The sequence below is a fragment of the Ostrea edulis genome, chromosome 5 (assembly GCF_947568905.1).
Source record: "Ostrea edulis chromosome 5, xbOstEdul1.1, whole genome shotgun sequence".
Taxonomy (NCBI): Eukaryota; Metazoa; Mollusca; class Bivalvia; order Ostreida; family Ostreidae; genus Ostrea; species Ostrea edulis.
Genome location: NC_079168.1, coordinates 43,605,582 through 43,622,470, shown reverse-complemented (window position 1 = coordinate 43,622,470; position 16,889 = coordinate 43,605,582). Strand labels below are relative to the sequence as shown.

The 16,889-nt window shown below is 35.4% G+C and overlaps 1 protein-coding gene across 1 annotated transcript in view; it reads left to right on the top strand.

Annotated features, from left to right (window-relative positions):
• Positions 1–16,889, top strand: part of LOC125651588 (vacuolar protein sorting-associated protein 45-like) — a 28,245-nt gene that overhangs the window by 8,780 nt on the left and 2,576 nt on the right. Inside the window, exons 3-13 of the mRNA XM_048880246.2 lie at positions 706–785; positions 885–953; positions 3,278–3,415; positions 3,575–3,685; positions 4,740–4,874; positions 8,457–8,567; positions 9,908–10,075; positions 12,941–13,099; positions 13,816–13,923; positions 14,121–14,242; positions 14,493–14,624. Coding sequence (XP_048736203.1) covers positions 706–785; positions 885–953; positions 3,278–3,415; positions 3,575–3,685; positions 4,740–4,874; positions 8,457–8,567; positions 9,908–10,075; positions 12,941–13,099; positions 13,816–13,923; positions 14,121–14,242; positions 14,493–14,624 — 1,333 coding nt within the window. The remainder of the gene's footprint in view (positions 1–705; positions 786–884; positions 954–3,277; positions 3,416–3,574; positions 3,686–4,739; positions 4,875–8,456; positions 8,568–9,907; positions 10,076–12,940; positions 13,100–13,815; positions 13,924–14,120; positions 14,243–14,492; positions 14,625–16,889) is intronic.

Genomic DNA, 16,889 nt, shown 5'->3' with positions numbered 1-16,889 from the left:
ATATTTTTTTTGTGAGGAAACTTCCTTGGTTGTTTGAATAAATTGTTACACAAAAGCAATAAAATCAAAATACACAAGTCAGTCTGTGGTAAAATGCATGTCACATTTCCAATGGTTTTGCCTTTGAGTGTAATGATAGCCATTTCCTCATGAATGCGATGCAGTTGTGAACAATGTGCATATGAATCTTGGTAAATATAGTATGTCTATTTTAATGGCTGCAAATTCCGACAGAAATAATGTGCAAATGACTTTCAGTTTTGAAAATACACGAGGTAATGAACTGCAATACTTCACTCTGACATACTTTTCATGAAATACTAATGTGCTTCATGAAGTATGCTGGTGTAATTTAATGTGTCGCAGTTCATGCCCTCATGTATTTTCTAAAATGAAATTATTGTTTTATGAAAAATGCTAGAGCAGTTCATGCTTTCGTGTATTTTCAAAACTGGATTTATTTCTAGCATTTGATCCTGGGGAGATTTACGAGAGATATTGATCTTTTTTTTCTTTTTTTTAATAACATATATTCTTTTAAGTGGAAATGAAACCTCTGTTGGAAATACTTACAATTTCTTTCATATTTTTATGAAAGTTACATGTAATTATCAAAATAAGTATGTTTTTACATTGCCTGTGACCTTAAGTTGAAAACATTTCTGCAAAGATATCATATTTTTTCTCTTCTCTGTGACTTTCCAGATTTTAGTAATGTTATCAGCAAACAGGATGTGAAAGTTTTAGCAGAAGCTGATGACCAAGAGGTTGTGCGAGAAGTCCAGGTAAACATATCTTTAAAAAAGTAATTTCATTTTCAGAAATTTTGTCTAGAATTCGTAAAAATGAATTTGTTTGACAATGTTATATGATTTTCCCCCCAGGAATTCTTTGGTGATTACATAGCAGTAAACCCCCACCTGTTTACACTAAACATTCCAGGATGTTGTCAAGTAAGTATCCTATAACAGCTAACTTATTTGATGTCTCATATTCTGATCTTCATAGTCAGAGCATTTATTTGATGTCTCATATTCTGATCTTCATAGTCAGAGCTTTTATTTGATGTCTCATATTCTGATCTTCATAGTCAGAGCTTTTATTTGATGTCTCATATTCTGATCTTCATAGTCAGAGCTTTGTGTAGTTAACCTAATGGTTGCCATTAGGTGACCCAATACATGTAACTACAGTGGATGCCAGATATCTGGACACTTTAGCTTCCGATTTTTGTTGGAAACAATTTTTATTGATCTGCATCCGTCGGTAGTCCATTAACAATTGAACATTTTTAACTTCTTGATAACTACCCTTCCATTATTTTTTGTTATAATTTTGTTATGATCTTTGGGTCAATGGGGGGGGGGGGGACCATAAATGGTATATTTCAAGACCCTTGCACCCCGAGACATTAGAGGCAGGGGAAAATCTGCCAAAAATTTACCAATTTTCAAAAATCTTCTCTACAACCACACATCCGTAAGAAAAACTAAATGTATAGTCATAAAGAACAATGCCTCTACCATACTGTGTCCGGGCAGGGTAGTGGTTAACATACCCGCTTCTTATCACTGCGACCCGAGTTAGATCCCCTTGATTGGCAGACTCTGTGTGTAGTTGGACACTCGGACACATGGCTTTCCTCTGAGTACTCTGGTTTCCTCCCATGAAATGACCTAGTACCAATCTGTGCGAGTCAGTAAATAGCTAATGTATAGCTAATGCTCATTGTTGTTTGTATATCTGACTTTAAATATAAAGATTATTATTAGTATTTTTAGGTCATCATGTAAACTCAGTCGTCTGTCGTGCGTTAACAATTGAACATTTTTCTTGATAACCACCATTCCAATTCTTTTCAAATTTGGTAAGAAGCATCTTTGGAACAAGGGGGACATAAATTGTAAATTTCAGGACTCCTGAACACCCGAGGCCTTAGGAGTGGGGCAAAAACTGCCAAAAATTGACTAATTTTCAAAAACCTTTTTCTCTACACCTGCATATCTTTAAGAAAAACTAAATGCTTAGTGATACAGAGCAGGAAGGCCTCCACCAAAATTGTAATTTTTAGGATCTCCAGGTAAGATGTTCTGACTCCAGGGTGGGGCCAAATTTGGTATATTTAGTGTATATGTGCAAAACATATAAATAATATCTACTTTAATGCTATTTATACTAAATTGAAACTAAATGGATGTTAAAAAGGAGTAGGTATAGTCCTTTACCAAAATTGTGAATTTCATGATCCCCCGGGGGGGGGGGGGGGGGGGGGGGGGGGGTAAGGGTTTTGTTTCAGGATGGTGCTAAAATCATTATAATGATTTGAAGGACTTCTTTAAGTTTGCTGATACCATATAAAATCTAAATGGATATTTAAGAGTAGCAGAAAAGGATGTACAAAAAATGCTTAATTTTGCAACCCCAGGGTTTTGACTCTATGATGGGTCTAAATTAGTCTTATCATTTAATGTTAATACCTATATTATAAAGCCTTTCATCAGTGTATGCTCTTTAGGGGACATTGAAGTTTTAAGAACACATCTTGTTTTATATTGTTACTGAGTATACTAAGAATTTTTTTCTAGATTTCATAGGACTAGTGATACTTTTAACTAGTACTCAGGTGACTGTTAAGGCCTGTGGGCCTCCTGTTTGTCTTTTGACATAGGCCTTTGATATTTGGTGTGTGGGTGTACCATGATAAGACAGTGTCATATACCATTTTGGATGACCTTTGACCATAACCTTTTATATAAAGGTCAATTATATTAAATAGAATTTTTTGGGCATTTCTTTTTTTGTCCGGACCATAACCTTTTTGTCTTTTGACATAGGCCTTTGATATTTGGTATATGGGTATACCATGATAAAACAGTGTGTTACAATCCATTTTGATGAACTTTGACCTTCACCTTTTATGTAAAGGTCAGATAATAGAATTTTTGGGCAAGGCCTTTGATATTTGGTATGTTGTATACCATGATAAGACAGAGTGTTGTGTGCCATTTTTGATGACCCTTGACCTTTTATGTGAAGGTCAGATAACAATCAGATTGTAAGATTCTTATACAGAAAAAATACTCCGTGTGATATTGATTTACTTACAAATAGACTGTACATGAAAATGTGCTGTGTTCACATTCTGTGACTTCAATGGATATAAAGTGTAAAGTCTAGTAAATCTTCTTGAAGACTTTGACTAATGGGGGAGGAAAATCAATTAACAGTAACTTCTAAAGACTCCACATATTTGGAAATCTGTTGAATTCATTTTCAGACTCTTAACTGGTCTCCTGGAACATTATCAAGGACAGTTGAAGGACTAACATCAGTGTTGCTGTCACTCAAGAAGTGTCCCATAATACGCTACCAGAACTCTTCAGAAATGGCCAGGAGACTTGCAGAAAATGTCAGGGTAAGATAAAGTATATATTGTACATTTCTAATGTCAATGATATCAAACTTATACGTGTATTATAAACACCACACAATTTCACTATGCTTAATTACTGAAACTAAGAAATCAGATGTTTTAGATTGACTAAGTATTCAGGATTCTTCCATCTCTTATCAGAATACCATAAACAGAGAAGCAGCCCTGTTTGAATTTCGTAAAACAGATGTAGCTCCAGTACTGGTGATTTTAGACAGACGAGACGATGCTGTAACACCACTTCTTAATCAGGTTAGTGTTATTGTAATTCCTGTGCTTAGTGTAGGGCCACAATAGGGGATCAAAGTTTTACATATGAATATATAGGGGAAATCTTTTTAAAATCTTCTTTTCAAAATCCACTGGGCCAGAAAAGGCTAAATTTACATGAAAGTTTCCTGATAAATTTAAAAGTTTGTTAAAATCATGGCCCCCAGGGGTAGGATGGGGCCACATCAGGGGATCGAAGTTTTACATACAAATATGTAGGGAAAATCTTCTCAAGAACCACTGGGCCAGAAAAGATTACTGTTACATGAAAGCTTCCTGACATAGTGCAGATTTAAGTTTGTTAAAATCATGGCCCCTTGGGGTAGGATGGGGCCACAATAGGGGATCAAAGTTTTACATACATTCAAATTTATTGGGAAAATCATTAAAAATCTTCTTCTGAAGAATCAGTGGGCCGGAAAGGTTTAGTATACATGAAAGCTTCCTGACATAGTGCAGATTCAAGTTTGTTAAAATCACCCCACCCACCCCCCCCCCTCCCCCGGGGCCGGGGAAGGAAGGGGTCACAATAGGGGGTCAAAGTTTTACATACAAAATCTTCTAAAGAACCATTGGGCAAAGAAGTTTACATTTACATGAAGCAAATGTGTAGGGGAAATCTTTGAAAATCTTCTAAAGAGCATTGGGCCAGAAAAGCTGAGTTTTGCATGAAAGCTTCTTGACAAAGTGCAGATTCAAGTTTATAAAAATCATGGCCCCCAGGGGTAGGTTGGGGCTACAATAGGGATGAGAGTTTTACATGTGAGTATATAGGGAAAACCCTTCAATATGGGCCAAGGTGACTCAGGTGAGTGATGTGGCTCATGGGCTTCTTGTTTAAATAAAGAGATATAAAGAATGTTGCTTGGAATTCAGGAATGGGCTAGACCAAAGGTTAAATTTACTATCCTATGGTTAACTAAGGTTTTGAGCAACCCAGTCCAGGAAAATTACACCGTCTGTAATTTTGCTCTATCCATGCTTTTATGAATTGAGTTTTACTATATTTGTATAAATACTAACATGTATTTTGCAGTGGACATACCAAGCTATGGTTCATGAGCTTCTAGGAATAAACAATAATCGCATCAATCTGTCAGATGTGCCTGGAATTTCCAAAGACTTGAAAGAAGTAGTCTTATCTGCTGAGCATGATGAATTTTATGCCAATGTAAGTGAAGACAATGTATCATGAGAAAGCAAAATGATAGAATTCACTGAGACAACTCAGATATACATAACTGTTCATTCAATTCAAAGATCTGATATTTCTTAATGTAATTAAAAATCAAGTGGACTGAGTGACTTGGTGATAGGACTGAGTGACTCGGGTGATTGGACTGAGTGACTCGGGTGATAGGACTGAGAGACTCGAGTGATTGGACTCAGTGACTCGGGTGATTGGACTCAGTGACTCGGGTGATAGGACTGAGTGACTCGGGTGAATGGACTGAGTGACTCAGGTGATAGGACTGAGTGACTCGGGTGAATGGACTGAGACTCAGGTGATAGGACTGAGTGACTCGGGTGATTAGACTGAGTGACTCGGTTTATTGGACCAAGTGACTCGGGTGATTAGACTTGGTGGCTCGGCTATGCTTACCTGTCTGTTGTTAGCTTTTGACTTTTAAAGTTTTCACCAAAATTGCTGAGTATGGTAACAAACCTTGTAATTGTCATGGTTCCTGCCATTATGGGACCCTAAAGCTGAAACCTCTAGAAATAGTACAATCTTTCATTATTTTCTTTACAGGGGGGGGGGGGGGGGTGCCTAGTTATGCTAAGCATATTAAAAGCTCTTACCACCAGATTTGTGTAATTCATGACCCTATATAGTGAAAATGCATTGGATGTTTAGAAATCTTCTCTATTCCTGAACCAGTAGAAGACATCTAGGTGCATAGTTATGTAGGTATATTGAACATGGAGGCCTCTACTAGAATTGTGAAAGGTCGGGGGATCAGGCTGTAGGCCTCATTATTGTGAGGATACATCAAATATTTAAAAATCTTCTCTACTCCTGGCCATGTAGGAAACAAAGTGAAAATTGTGAAATTTCTGGCCATTGGGTAAGGATTTCAGGTCTGGAACTGGGCTAGTGAAAATGGAGTTAATTAAACATCACTCCTGAATATCAAGAATTGGGTGTTAGTTGGTGAGCATGGAGTCCTCTACTAAAATTGTGAAACTCTTGGACCTTTGACCTGGGGTTTCAAACCCCAGCAAAAGAGATCACATAGTGAAAATGCATTAAATCTTTGAATATCTTCTATCCTAAACATCTAGTGAATAAACTGGGTGTACAGTTATAATGGGCATAGATTCCTCCACTAAAATTGTGAAAGTCATATCATGTGGATTAGTGGTTCTGGCATCGGGGTGAAGCTCTCTGGCTCATAAACTGACAATGGATTACATGTTTTAGAAAATTCTTTTCATGCATACTCCTGAAAATTTAACTCATACTCTGCACAAAGTTTATAACTGAACAATGTGGTATGATCTTGATCTAAAGTTGCCATTTAAAAAATGTGTAACTAAGAAGAAATAAGCATAGGTCGGTCAGTTACTATTAGAAGATCTTACTCTAATTCTTGACATAAGTTATTTATAGGTTGCTCTTGATGGCTCGAAATTTTATCTCTTGCAGTTTTCAATTTCTGGAAATGAAGTTTTTCTCTATATAACTAAGCAACTGTACTCTTGATGTCCTCAACTTACAATCTCTTGAAGTTTTTGATCTGGATATTGTTATACCCCCATTTCATTATATTTCACTCTTGCAAAATCGAATTATTGGTTGTACAAATGTACATGCAAGCTGTCAGTGAAGCGGGCAGATAATTAAGTCTCCCAAATGAAGACTTTGTGTTTTGCTCGGTACTTATGTATACTGGTGGCCCCTAAAAAGGGGAGAAAAATTAAAGGTAAGGACTAACAAAGGTTTATCCTGCGTCCCAATCCCATTCTGAATTGAACAAAATACTGTTTAAATTTTCAAAAAAAAGGGAAATAATTCTATATAATAGATTATATCATATTATAATACATTGCTATAGCTTATGATATTATTATTTATATGTAAAAAAAAAAAAAAGAATATAATTTTGACGTACCTATTACATATATGTCAATATGCATGACTGGTCCCCGAAATTGGGATTTCTGGGTAGATTGGGATTAAGCAGGAATGCCTTTTGCCAATGCTTAAAAATCGGAAAAATCCTGTCTAAGTTGGAATAGTTGGCATGTATGTAAAGAGTAGATAACTCCTATTGATTTTGGGGTCACAAGATCAAAGGTCAGAGGTCAAACTACTCCAGACATAAGAAAATATTGTCCATTCAATATCTTCTTGCTTGATAGACATCAGGATTGGTACACTGGAGATGATTGCTATTAATTTTGAGGTTCAAAGGCCAGAGGTCTGCGGTCATAAGAAAATGTTGGCCACTCAATATTTTGAGAACATCAGCTGGCTAGACTTTAGACTTGATACACTGGTACAACCTAAATAACCCCTATTGGGTTTTAGGTTCTAAAGTACTTTGGACATAAGAAGATATTTTATGCTTAAAAGCTTGTGAACCATTTATTTGATAGACATCAAACTTAGTACTCTGTTATCCTCAATTTTCCCCTGTCACTATAGACATTCTAAATAGTCAAAGCTGACCCTTTTTAATATTGCCACGCTGGGGACATATATGGCATGTTTATGGAAAATTTCTTGATTTGCCTCTGTTGTTTTTTGTCCCATTTCAGATTTTTTTTTCCCAGTCATAAAGAGATGTTACCAGCTGTATATGATGAAGTGCCACAATAATCGTGTATTCATAGCACTCAAAGCCATAGCAGTGAGGGTTCTTTATTGTGCTACCACCTACCACAATAATCATGTATTCATAGTACTCAAAGCCATAGCAGTGAGGGTTCTTTATTGTGCTAACACCTACCACAATAATCATGTATTCATAGCACTCAAAGCCATAGCAGTGAGGGTTCTTTATTGTGCTACCACCTACCACAATAATCATGTATTCATAGCACTCAAAGCCATAGCAGTGAGGGTTCTTTATTGTGCTAACACCTACCACAATAATCATGTATTCATAGCACTCAAAGCCATAGCAGTGAGGGTTCTTTATTGTGCTAACACCTACCACAATAATCATGTATTCATAGTACTCAAAGCCATAGCAGTGAGGGTTCTTTATTGTGCTACCACCTACCACAATAATCATGTATTCATAGCACTCAAAGCCATTGCAGTGAGGGTTCTTTATTGTGCTAACACCTACCATAATACAGACCCTCTGTTTTTAGAGGATATTTAAAAGACCCATGACTTTCACTTTTAATGTCAGATGCTTGCCTACGGAACTGACACTTCCTATGTTAAACATCTTACTGACTTAGGTTTGATGCAGCTCTTGGGTCAAGAATGGAACCGAGGACCTCTTTGTTTTCTATATACACCTTGCAAATTCAATTCATTTATGGAACTCTATTCTTTTTATTAAATGAAACGTCTGATGACAAGTGCGCACTTATTGTGCGATGTAATTAGGTCACGTTGTAATCGTGGACGTACATTATCCCAATTGGTATGTGTTATGTGATATCGAGTGGTGTGCGGAGATGCAGTGGTTTATGCGTAGTATGGCTCAGGCAACTATTAAGGCCAATGGGCCTCTTGTTTTTAGATATTTGTGTTTAATTTATTGAGTAAACAGTAATTTATACTCAACAGAATATGTACAATAACTTTGGAGAAATAGGAACAAACATAAAAGAACTTATGGAGGAGTTCCAGCAAAAATCACAAAGTACAGCAAAAGTAGAGTCTATTTCTGATATGAAGGTATGTCATTTGAATATGTTATCTTGTAAACATATACTGAGTAGATAACCAATGAATAAAACAAAGCAATATCCAACAGCTCGTCTATACACAACCTCAATAAGCAACAGCTCATCTGTACACAACCTCAATAAGCAACAGCTCATCTGTACACAACCTCAATAAGCAACAGCTCATCTGTACACAACCTCACTAAGCAACAGCTCGTCTGTACACAACCTCACTAATCAACAGCTCATCTGTACACAACCTTACTAAGCAACAGCTCGTCTGTACACAACCTTACTAATCAACAGCTCATCTGTACACAACCTCACTAAGCTACAGCTCATCTGTACACAATCTCACTAAGCAACAGCTCGTCTATACACAACCTCACTAATCAACAGCTCATCTGTACACAACCTTACTAAGCAACAGCTCATCTGTACACAATCTCACTAAGCAACAGCTTGTCTGTACACAACCTCAATAAGCAACAGCTCATCTGTACACAACCTCAAGCAACAGCTCGTCTGTACACAACCTCAATAAGCAACAGCTCATCTGAACACAACCTCACTAAGCAACAGCTCGTCTGTACACAACCTCACTAAGCAACATACTCTAGCTGTCATCTCATTGGATGAATCACTGTCATAGCCTCATAGGCATTCTATTTATCTCATACTATAAGTATAAGTTAAGATATAAGAATTAAACAAATTAAAATTTGAAAAGTATAGGAGAAAGAAATGATAATGATCCTTTTTAAAATGAATATACATGTCCCAACATGGTAAATGGCCCCTCTTTGATTATTGATAATTAAATAAAACTAATTATTGAATAAATAAAACTTTCAGTTTTACTTGTTAGTTCAATGACTTATGAAGATGGGTAACAATACATGTTGGAATAAACAGATTTTATTAAGCTTTGGAAATTTTAAAAAAGAAAGGTATGCAAAAATTGTATGGGCATTGGATGACAGTTATTCGACTTGTATCTTGACTCTATGCTGTGATAAATTAATTCAAACTGAAAAACAAATGGTTGTCTATTTTGTTATGGTTGCACATTTAATCTGAGCGTTGTTAAAATACAGGTACAATTTGAATGTTCCTTATCAAATTAAAGAAACAGAAATGAAAATGAAAAATTCAGCCTCTTCTGGAAGACAGAAATTGAAAAACTAACCATTTTATATGATATATGTATTGCTTTGATGAATGCCAATCAACTAATTGAATTGTGAATTACAACCAAAGTTAACTTAATTTTAGACATATTGCAATATAGACATTTTGTTTGACATAACTAAATACATTGTATAATCAGACTGCTTTGTTCTTTTTCAGGCATTTATTGAAAATTACCCTCAGTTTAAGAAGATGTCGGGTACAGTAGCAAAGCATGTCGCTGTAGTAGGAGAGTTGTCTCGATTAGTCAATAAGCACCACCTGATGGAGGCATCAGAACTTGAACAGGAACTAGCCTGTCAAGGGGATCACTCAGCATGTTTACAGGTAAATTATATAACAAGGGGACCACTCGGCATGTTTACAGGTAAATTATATAACATGGGGACTCACTCAGCATGTTTACAGGTAAATTATATAGCAAGGGGACTCACTCAGCATGTTTACAGGTAAATTATATAACAAGGGGACTCACTCAGCATGTTTACAGGTAAATTATATAGCAAGGGGATCACTCAGCATGTTTACAGGTAAATTATATAACAAGGGGACTCACTCAGCATGTTTACAGGTAAATTATATAACATGGGGACTCACTCAGCGTGTTTACAGGTAAATTATATAGCAAGGGAACCACTCAGCATGTTTACAGGTAAATTATATAACAAGGGGACCACTCGCCATGTTTACAGAGAAATCTTTCATATTGGTTTGCACCTTTCAGTCAGTTGATATGTTGGTTGATCAGTAGACCAAGTGTTGTCCACTCAATATCTTAAGAACCTTTTGCTTGACAGACATCAAACTTGGTACACTGGTTCCCCCTAAATAGTAGGGTTTCCCTATTGATTTTGAGGTCAAGGGTTAAACAGGACATAGTAAGGTATTGTATGCTCAATAACTTGAGAGTCCTTTGATTGACAAACATTAAAGGACACAACGCATGTTTCTAAACTTTTTCATTTTTTCAGCAAAATTAACTCTTTTTATGCCTAAAACTACTTTAAATGTGTTTTAAATGAAATATTTTGCGTAGTTTTCGAGTTTGAAAGCGATGAAATTCAAATCTTGCGATATGCATATTTTCTTTCGCTAGTTTACGCGCCATTTTGTGTGACGTCATATGCGCCCTCGGGTTTGAAAACATCTATTGGCCATTTCATAAACAGATTAGATTTAATCGACAAAAAACCAATTGTCACATTAACGGCTTGTAAATAATAATGCATTAAGATGTTTTGTGCCGTGCTCGGGTGTACTAGTTGTCGGTAGAAAGGATTTAGACTGAGTATTTTTCAATTTTTCGAAGGAAGGTACGAGAAAAAAGACGTGGATAATTTTTTTGTTGGAGCAAGAACTTTACCTTAAAAAACACACCCAGTCACCTTTTCAAACATTACTTGGACAGAGACCCTGATAAACTGCGAGAAAATGGATATATCGAAGCTATAAGCACTGGTAGGCCTATAGCATACATTCTGTTTTGCTCTTCAAATTCAATACACATTCGGATCAACTGACCTTCACCTTGTAACAACATATATCGACGATACAATGTAACTTCTACCAACTGGTAGATTTACAACAACAAAAAATAAAGATACAAAATAATTGAACTTTTAATTATACAAATAATAGAATATTGTATTTCCTAACTTTAAATTGAATTATAAAATTATTTCTTTATTGAACTCGTAGCATCTTGAGTGCGTCAGTAGGCTACAACGCCGTGCTCCCACTTCGTACTTCCTAAAGACGTGCAGATCACAATTCAAAAATGGTAATAAGATTGCTTTATCAAAATAAAATAATGTGATTACCACTTTAAATTTGAATATTTTTATTGATTTGTGTGTGTGTTGTCTCTTTCTTTCTTTCCGAAATGCACGCGTGACCATAGCTTGGCATAGGGCCTAGTTGTCAACAATTTAACGTATCATAATTTGTCTAATCCAAAAATAAATAATGATTGCACTGTTTATTTTAGAAAAACAGCGCCAATTACAGATGTATAAAGGAATAACATCCCCAAACAGCTTGTAGACAGCGACCCATATAAACATTATTTACTCACAATTTTGCCGATTTCATACACGCTTTACTCGCTATATTTGGGTATTTACATCGTTATAGGTGTGCACTGGTGGCGAACACATATAAAACTCGGACAATTTATCAACATCGATTTAAATGTTGCCCATGGTAAATTAATTAGGCCCCTAAAAGTTGAGTTTTTAATAATATCTCGCAGTACTTTCACAGTCCGAAGGGCGCATGTGGCGTCACTGTACCACGTGACTACCTACTAATTAACTTGACTTTTTGAAATCGGGGCTTAGATTTAAGTCTGTATTGTGGTTAATTATCGCAAAATTTCGGCGAACGAACTATTAGAATTAATTACTATAAGCATAAAGAAGACAAAATGCATGTAATATTGTATACTTTGAAAACATGAGATATGTCCTTTAAATTTTGTACATGGGTATCCTCTAAAGAGTAGATGACCTCCATTTGTTTTCAAGTCACAAGGTCAAAGGTCTTGACTCAATTGAGTAGTTATTTGGAAATGTCTGCTCCGTATCTTGAGAAATCAAACTAAAGTATAATTGTGATTGCCTCTGACTAGTAGATAACTCAAATTTTTCACTATTATTACAGACATTCTGAATTCAAAGTTAATCCTTTTCCATATTGCCACACGGATAGGGCATAGATGTATATGATTTTGAAACATTTCTTGTTTTATTTTAAGTTTGATTTAATCAAGTACATATCAATGAGTCAGCTGATTTCAAATGGGTGCATGTAAAAATTACGCGGCTGTAAGTTATGATAATTATGTTTACAAAATTTCTGTCAATTCCATGTATATCCTTAGAACTTTTTGCATTAATAGTGAAAAATGTAAGTATTTGTAAGTGATTTCTATTGTACTTTATGGTAATGATAATTTTATTTCATAAACAAAGATGAATATTCAATGTTATACTGTGCTTTTTAATTAGCCCCTGTCATACAAATTCATTTTAAATTGTAGAAATCCTTCATTAAACACAAATATAGTGAAGTATGGATATGACAAAGTAAATCAACAAAACTTTAAGTTTTACTGTATTTACATAGATTCAAATAGTAAACTTTTCACCTAGATATATAGGAGGTATTAAATGATTAAAATTTGGTTTGTAGAGGATAAAATCTCTGTTGTCCAGTGACAAGCTTCAGCAAATGGACATGCTACGTCTGATTATGTTGTATGCCTTGCGGTATGAGAGTCACAGTAACAATGATATATCAGGACTGCTGGATGTACTACGCAAAAGGGGAGTCAGTGATAAACTGAGAAATGTAAGTCTTAGAAACAAGTGATAAACTGAGAAATGTACGTCTTAGAAACAAATGATAAACTGAGAAATGTACGTCTTACAAACAAGTGATAAACTGAGAAATGTACGTCTTAGAAACAAATGATAAACTGAGAAATGTACGTCTTAGAAACAAGTGATAAACTGAGAAATGTACGTCTTAGAAACAAATGATAAACTGAGAAATGTATGTCTTAGAAACAAATGATAAGCTGAGAAATGTATGTCTTAGAAAGAAGTGATAAACTGAGAAATGTATGTCTTAGAAACAAATGATAAACTGAGAAATGTATGTCTTAGAAACAAGTGATAAACTGAGAAATGTACGTCTTAGAAACAAATGATAAATTGAGAAATGTATGTCTTAGAAACAAATGATAAACTGAGAAATGTACGTCTTAGAAACAAGTGGATTTTGCTGTTCAGAAATGCATGTACATTTATATTGCTATTAATCTTTGCTTTTTTTGACATACATTCTATTATAGCTATAATTCAAACTGTGTTTTCATTATATAAATCATGCCGATTGGATCCAATTTTTGGTATATTGCTTACTAATATCTCTCTCAAATAGATGCAATTATGAGTTCTCAAAATTCTTCATTTATCTCAATGAATTTTTCTGGAACCAAAGTTCTGAGTTCTAGCCTTAAACATAGTAGAACTGATTCATATGGTCATGTTGTCACTGGTCAGGTCATCCCGGCTGTCTTGGAGTATGGTGGTCGCAAAGCACGAGGAAGTGACCTGTTTGGTAATCAAGATGCGGTAGCTATTACCAAGAAATTTTTCAAAGGGTTGAAGGTAAATATGATCAGCTTGACTACATACACTTCTGATTGTCAGATATAACAAATTAGAAATAATGTATTCACTCTCTTGTCGGGACCTGGTTGCCTGGTTGTGTCAAAGTTAAATCAATGTTTAGCCCTGAGGGTTGATAAAGCTGGATGTTTTATGAGATTGCAAGTCATAGAAATTATTCAATTATTATATTCTAGGGAGTTGAAAATATATACACCCAACATAAACCAGTTATGCATAATGTTTTGGATCAACTAGTGAAGGGAAAGTTGAAAGAAGGAACTTTTCCTTACTTGGGTACAAGTGTCCTGAAAGAAAGGTAGACATTTGCAGACTTTTTCAAATTTAGTTATCCATGATTAGAACAATCTGACATGAATGTGATAAACTCTCTATTTCCATATTCAATATTGAATTATTGACGTGTTGTGTAAAATATCACGCCATATATATAAAGAAAATGTTAACTGTAATATAAAACTATTTTACTAGTAACATCAAAACATAAATGAAAGATATTGTAATTCAAAAGATATGAGAAATATGTTGACAAATTCATTGGTTTCCAGGCCACAGGATATAATCGTATTCATGATTGGGGGAGCCACTTATGAGGAAGCTTTGACAGTACACACCCTCAATAGATCCACGCCTGGAGTTAGAATAGTTCTAGGAGCGACTTCTATTCTCAATCTCAAAAGGTGGGTACAGTATGTAAATATTTTAAGAATTTTAGCTCACCTGAGTCTCTCAAGTGATCTATTGTGATTGGTGGTTGTCCATGGTTACCCATTGTCTATGATGCATTTAAAATATTTGAACATAATTAACTTCATCTCGGATATTTGAGTCAGCTTGTGATAGCAAGACCCTTGTTATCATCAGCACTGCACTTCAGATTTTGAGTACAAACCTTTGTTGATATATACGCGAGATAATGCAAAAAGTTATTAATATCTGGTCATTGAAATTTTAGCAAAATATGGGAAATATTGTGCATATCAAATGGTTGGTTTAAACAAAGTATTGGTTATTGTGTTCTTGCATTTAAAAGCAGTGTTACCTAATTGCAATAATTTTTTTTTATCATTTGGTTTGGAGACACCGTGTATGCGCATGAATACGTTATGTACAATCTCTGCCCGGTGTTGTTATTCCTTACACTCACATTAACTGTATTATTCCACATGTTAATCCATTATTCTAACAGAATTCTGGCAAAAATATATCTGAAATGAATTAACCAATTCTATATTTGCTTAGTTTAAATAAATAAACAACGACTGAGTTAACATCATTCACATATGCACGTGGCACATTTTAGCGAGAATATTTCATGTAAACAGAATGAAGGAAGAGGCGATCAAGATATTTGAAGACTTCAAGAGAATAATTTGTATCAATACCTGCTACAAATTGTGTCCGGGCTGTTACTGTTTTGCAGTAGGCTTTTGATATTTGACATACAAGTACCAATAAATGATCATCTCATGTAGATGTGCTGGGTGACATGGATGGTAACATGGATAGTAACCTTCGATCTTGAACTTTTATGTTCACACAATTTTTGAAGCTTTTATGAGTAAATTCCTCTAGCCGATGTGTCGTGTTCCTAGTTTGTGACGTTGCATTTCCATAGATATCTAGTTAAGCATAATACACATTTTACCATACATTAAAGATTCAGAATCAAAGCTTATAAGATGGTGCAGTATACCCCCACCCCTTGTTGGAAATCACGGGCGAGTCGACTTTGAGGCCCTTGAGGCCTTTGATTCAATTTTGGTAATTCAATAATTACATGTAGTTGTAAAATATTTTACCATATCATAACAATAAGCCAAGGTGGGAATTTGTCCAGATGGTTCAAGAATGAAAGAGGTTGTAGACCAGGAGATCCAATACCCAATTTCCGAGTTGCCCAATAGTTCTTCCCCTTTGTGGAACTCTTATGCACAGTGAGACACAAAACATACTTTCGTCCACACGCGATAAGTACAAATGCTTATCTCTGCCTTCATACATTGCCTAAAGGATGATTATTAGACATTATGCAACCACCCAAACTTCTGGGACACACAATTTTAGTAAGTTTATGATTATTTGATAATAAAATAGCTCAAATGAAAATCAATAATCCCTATCCTTCTTTGATTAAAGTATCACTCGTGCGTAAGAGGAAATAGAAAAAAATGAATATTTGATTTAATGGCCTAATTCAAACAAATGTTATTCTTCTTATGGTCAGTTTACGAACAACTGGTATAAACAAAATTTACGCTTTCAGAACTTGTATTCTTATTTACATAGCTAGTCTATAATATATGTATACATCTTGTACTCCCCCAAGCGTTCAACAGAATACTGAATGTACCTCCATCACAAAAGAGCTGATATCTCAAAACTTGCGTATTTCTCCATATTTGTTTTTAGCTCACCTGAGCTGAAAGCTCAAGTGAGCTTTTCTGATTGCCTGTTGTCCATTGTCTGTCCGTCTGTCTGTAAACTTTTTACATTTTTTACTTCTTCTCCAGAACCACTGGGCTAATTTCAACCAAACTTGGCAAAAAACATCCTTGGGTGAAGGGCTCTCAAGTGTCTTCAAATGAAGGACCATGCCCCCTTCAAAGGGGAGATAATCACAAAAATGCAAAAGTAGGGTGGGGTCATTTAAAAACCTTCTCAAGAACTACTGGGCCAGAAGAGCTGAAAGCTTCCTGACATAGTGTAGATTCAAGTTTGTTAAAACCATAACCCCCGGGGGTAGGGTGGAGCCTCAATAGAGGATCAATTTTTTTCATACAAACATATATAGAACATCTTTAGAAATCTTCTTTTGAAGAATCACTGGGCCAGAAAGGTTTACATTTACAGGAAAGCTTCCTGACATACCGGTAGTGCAAATTCAAGTTTGTTAAAATCAAGCCGCCTGGGGGAAGGGTGGGGGCAACAATAGGGGATCTAAG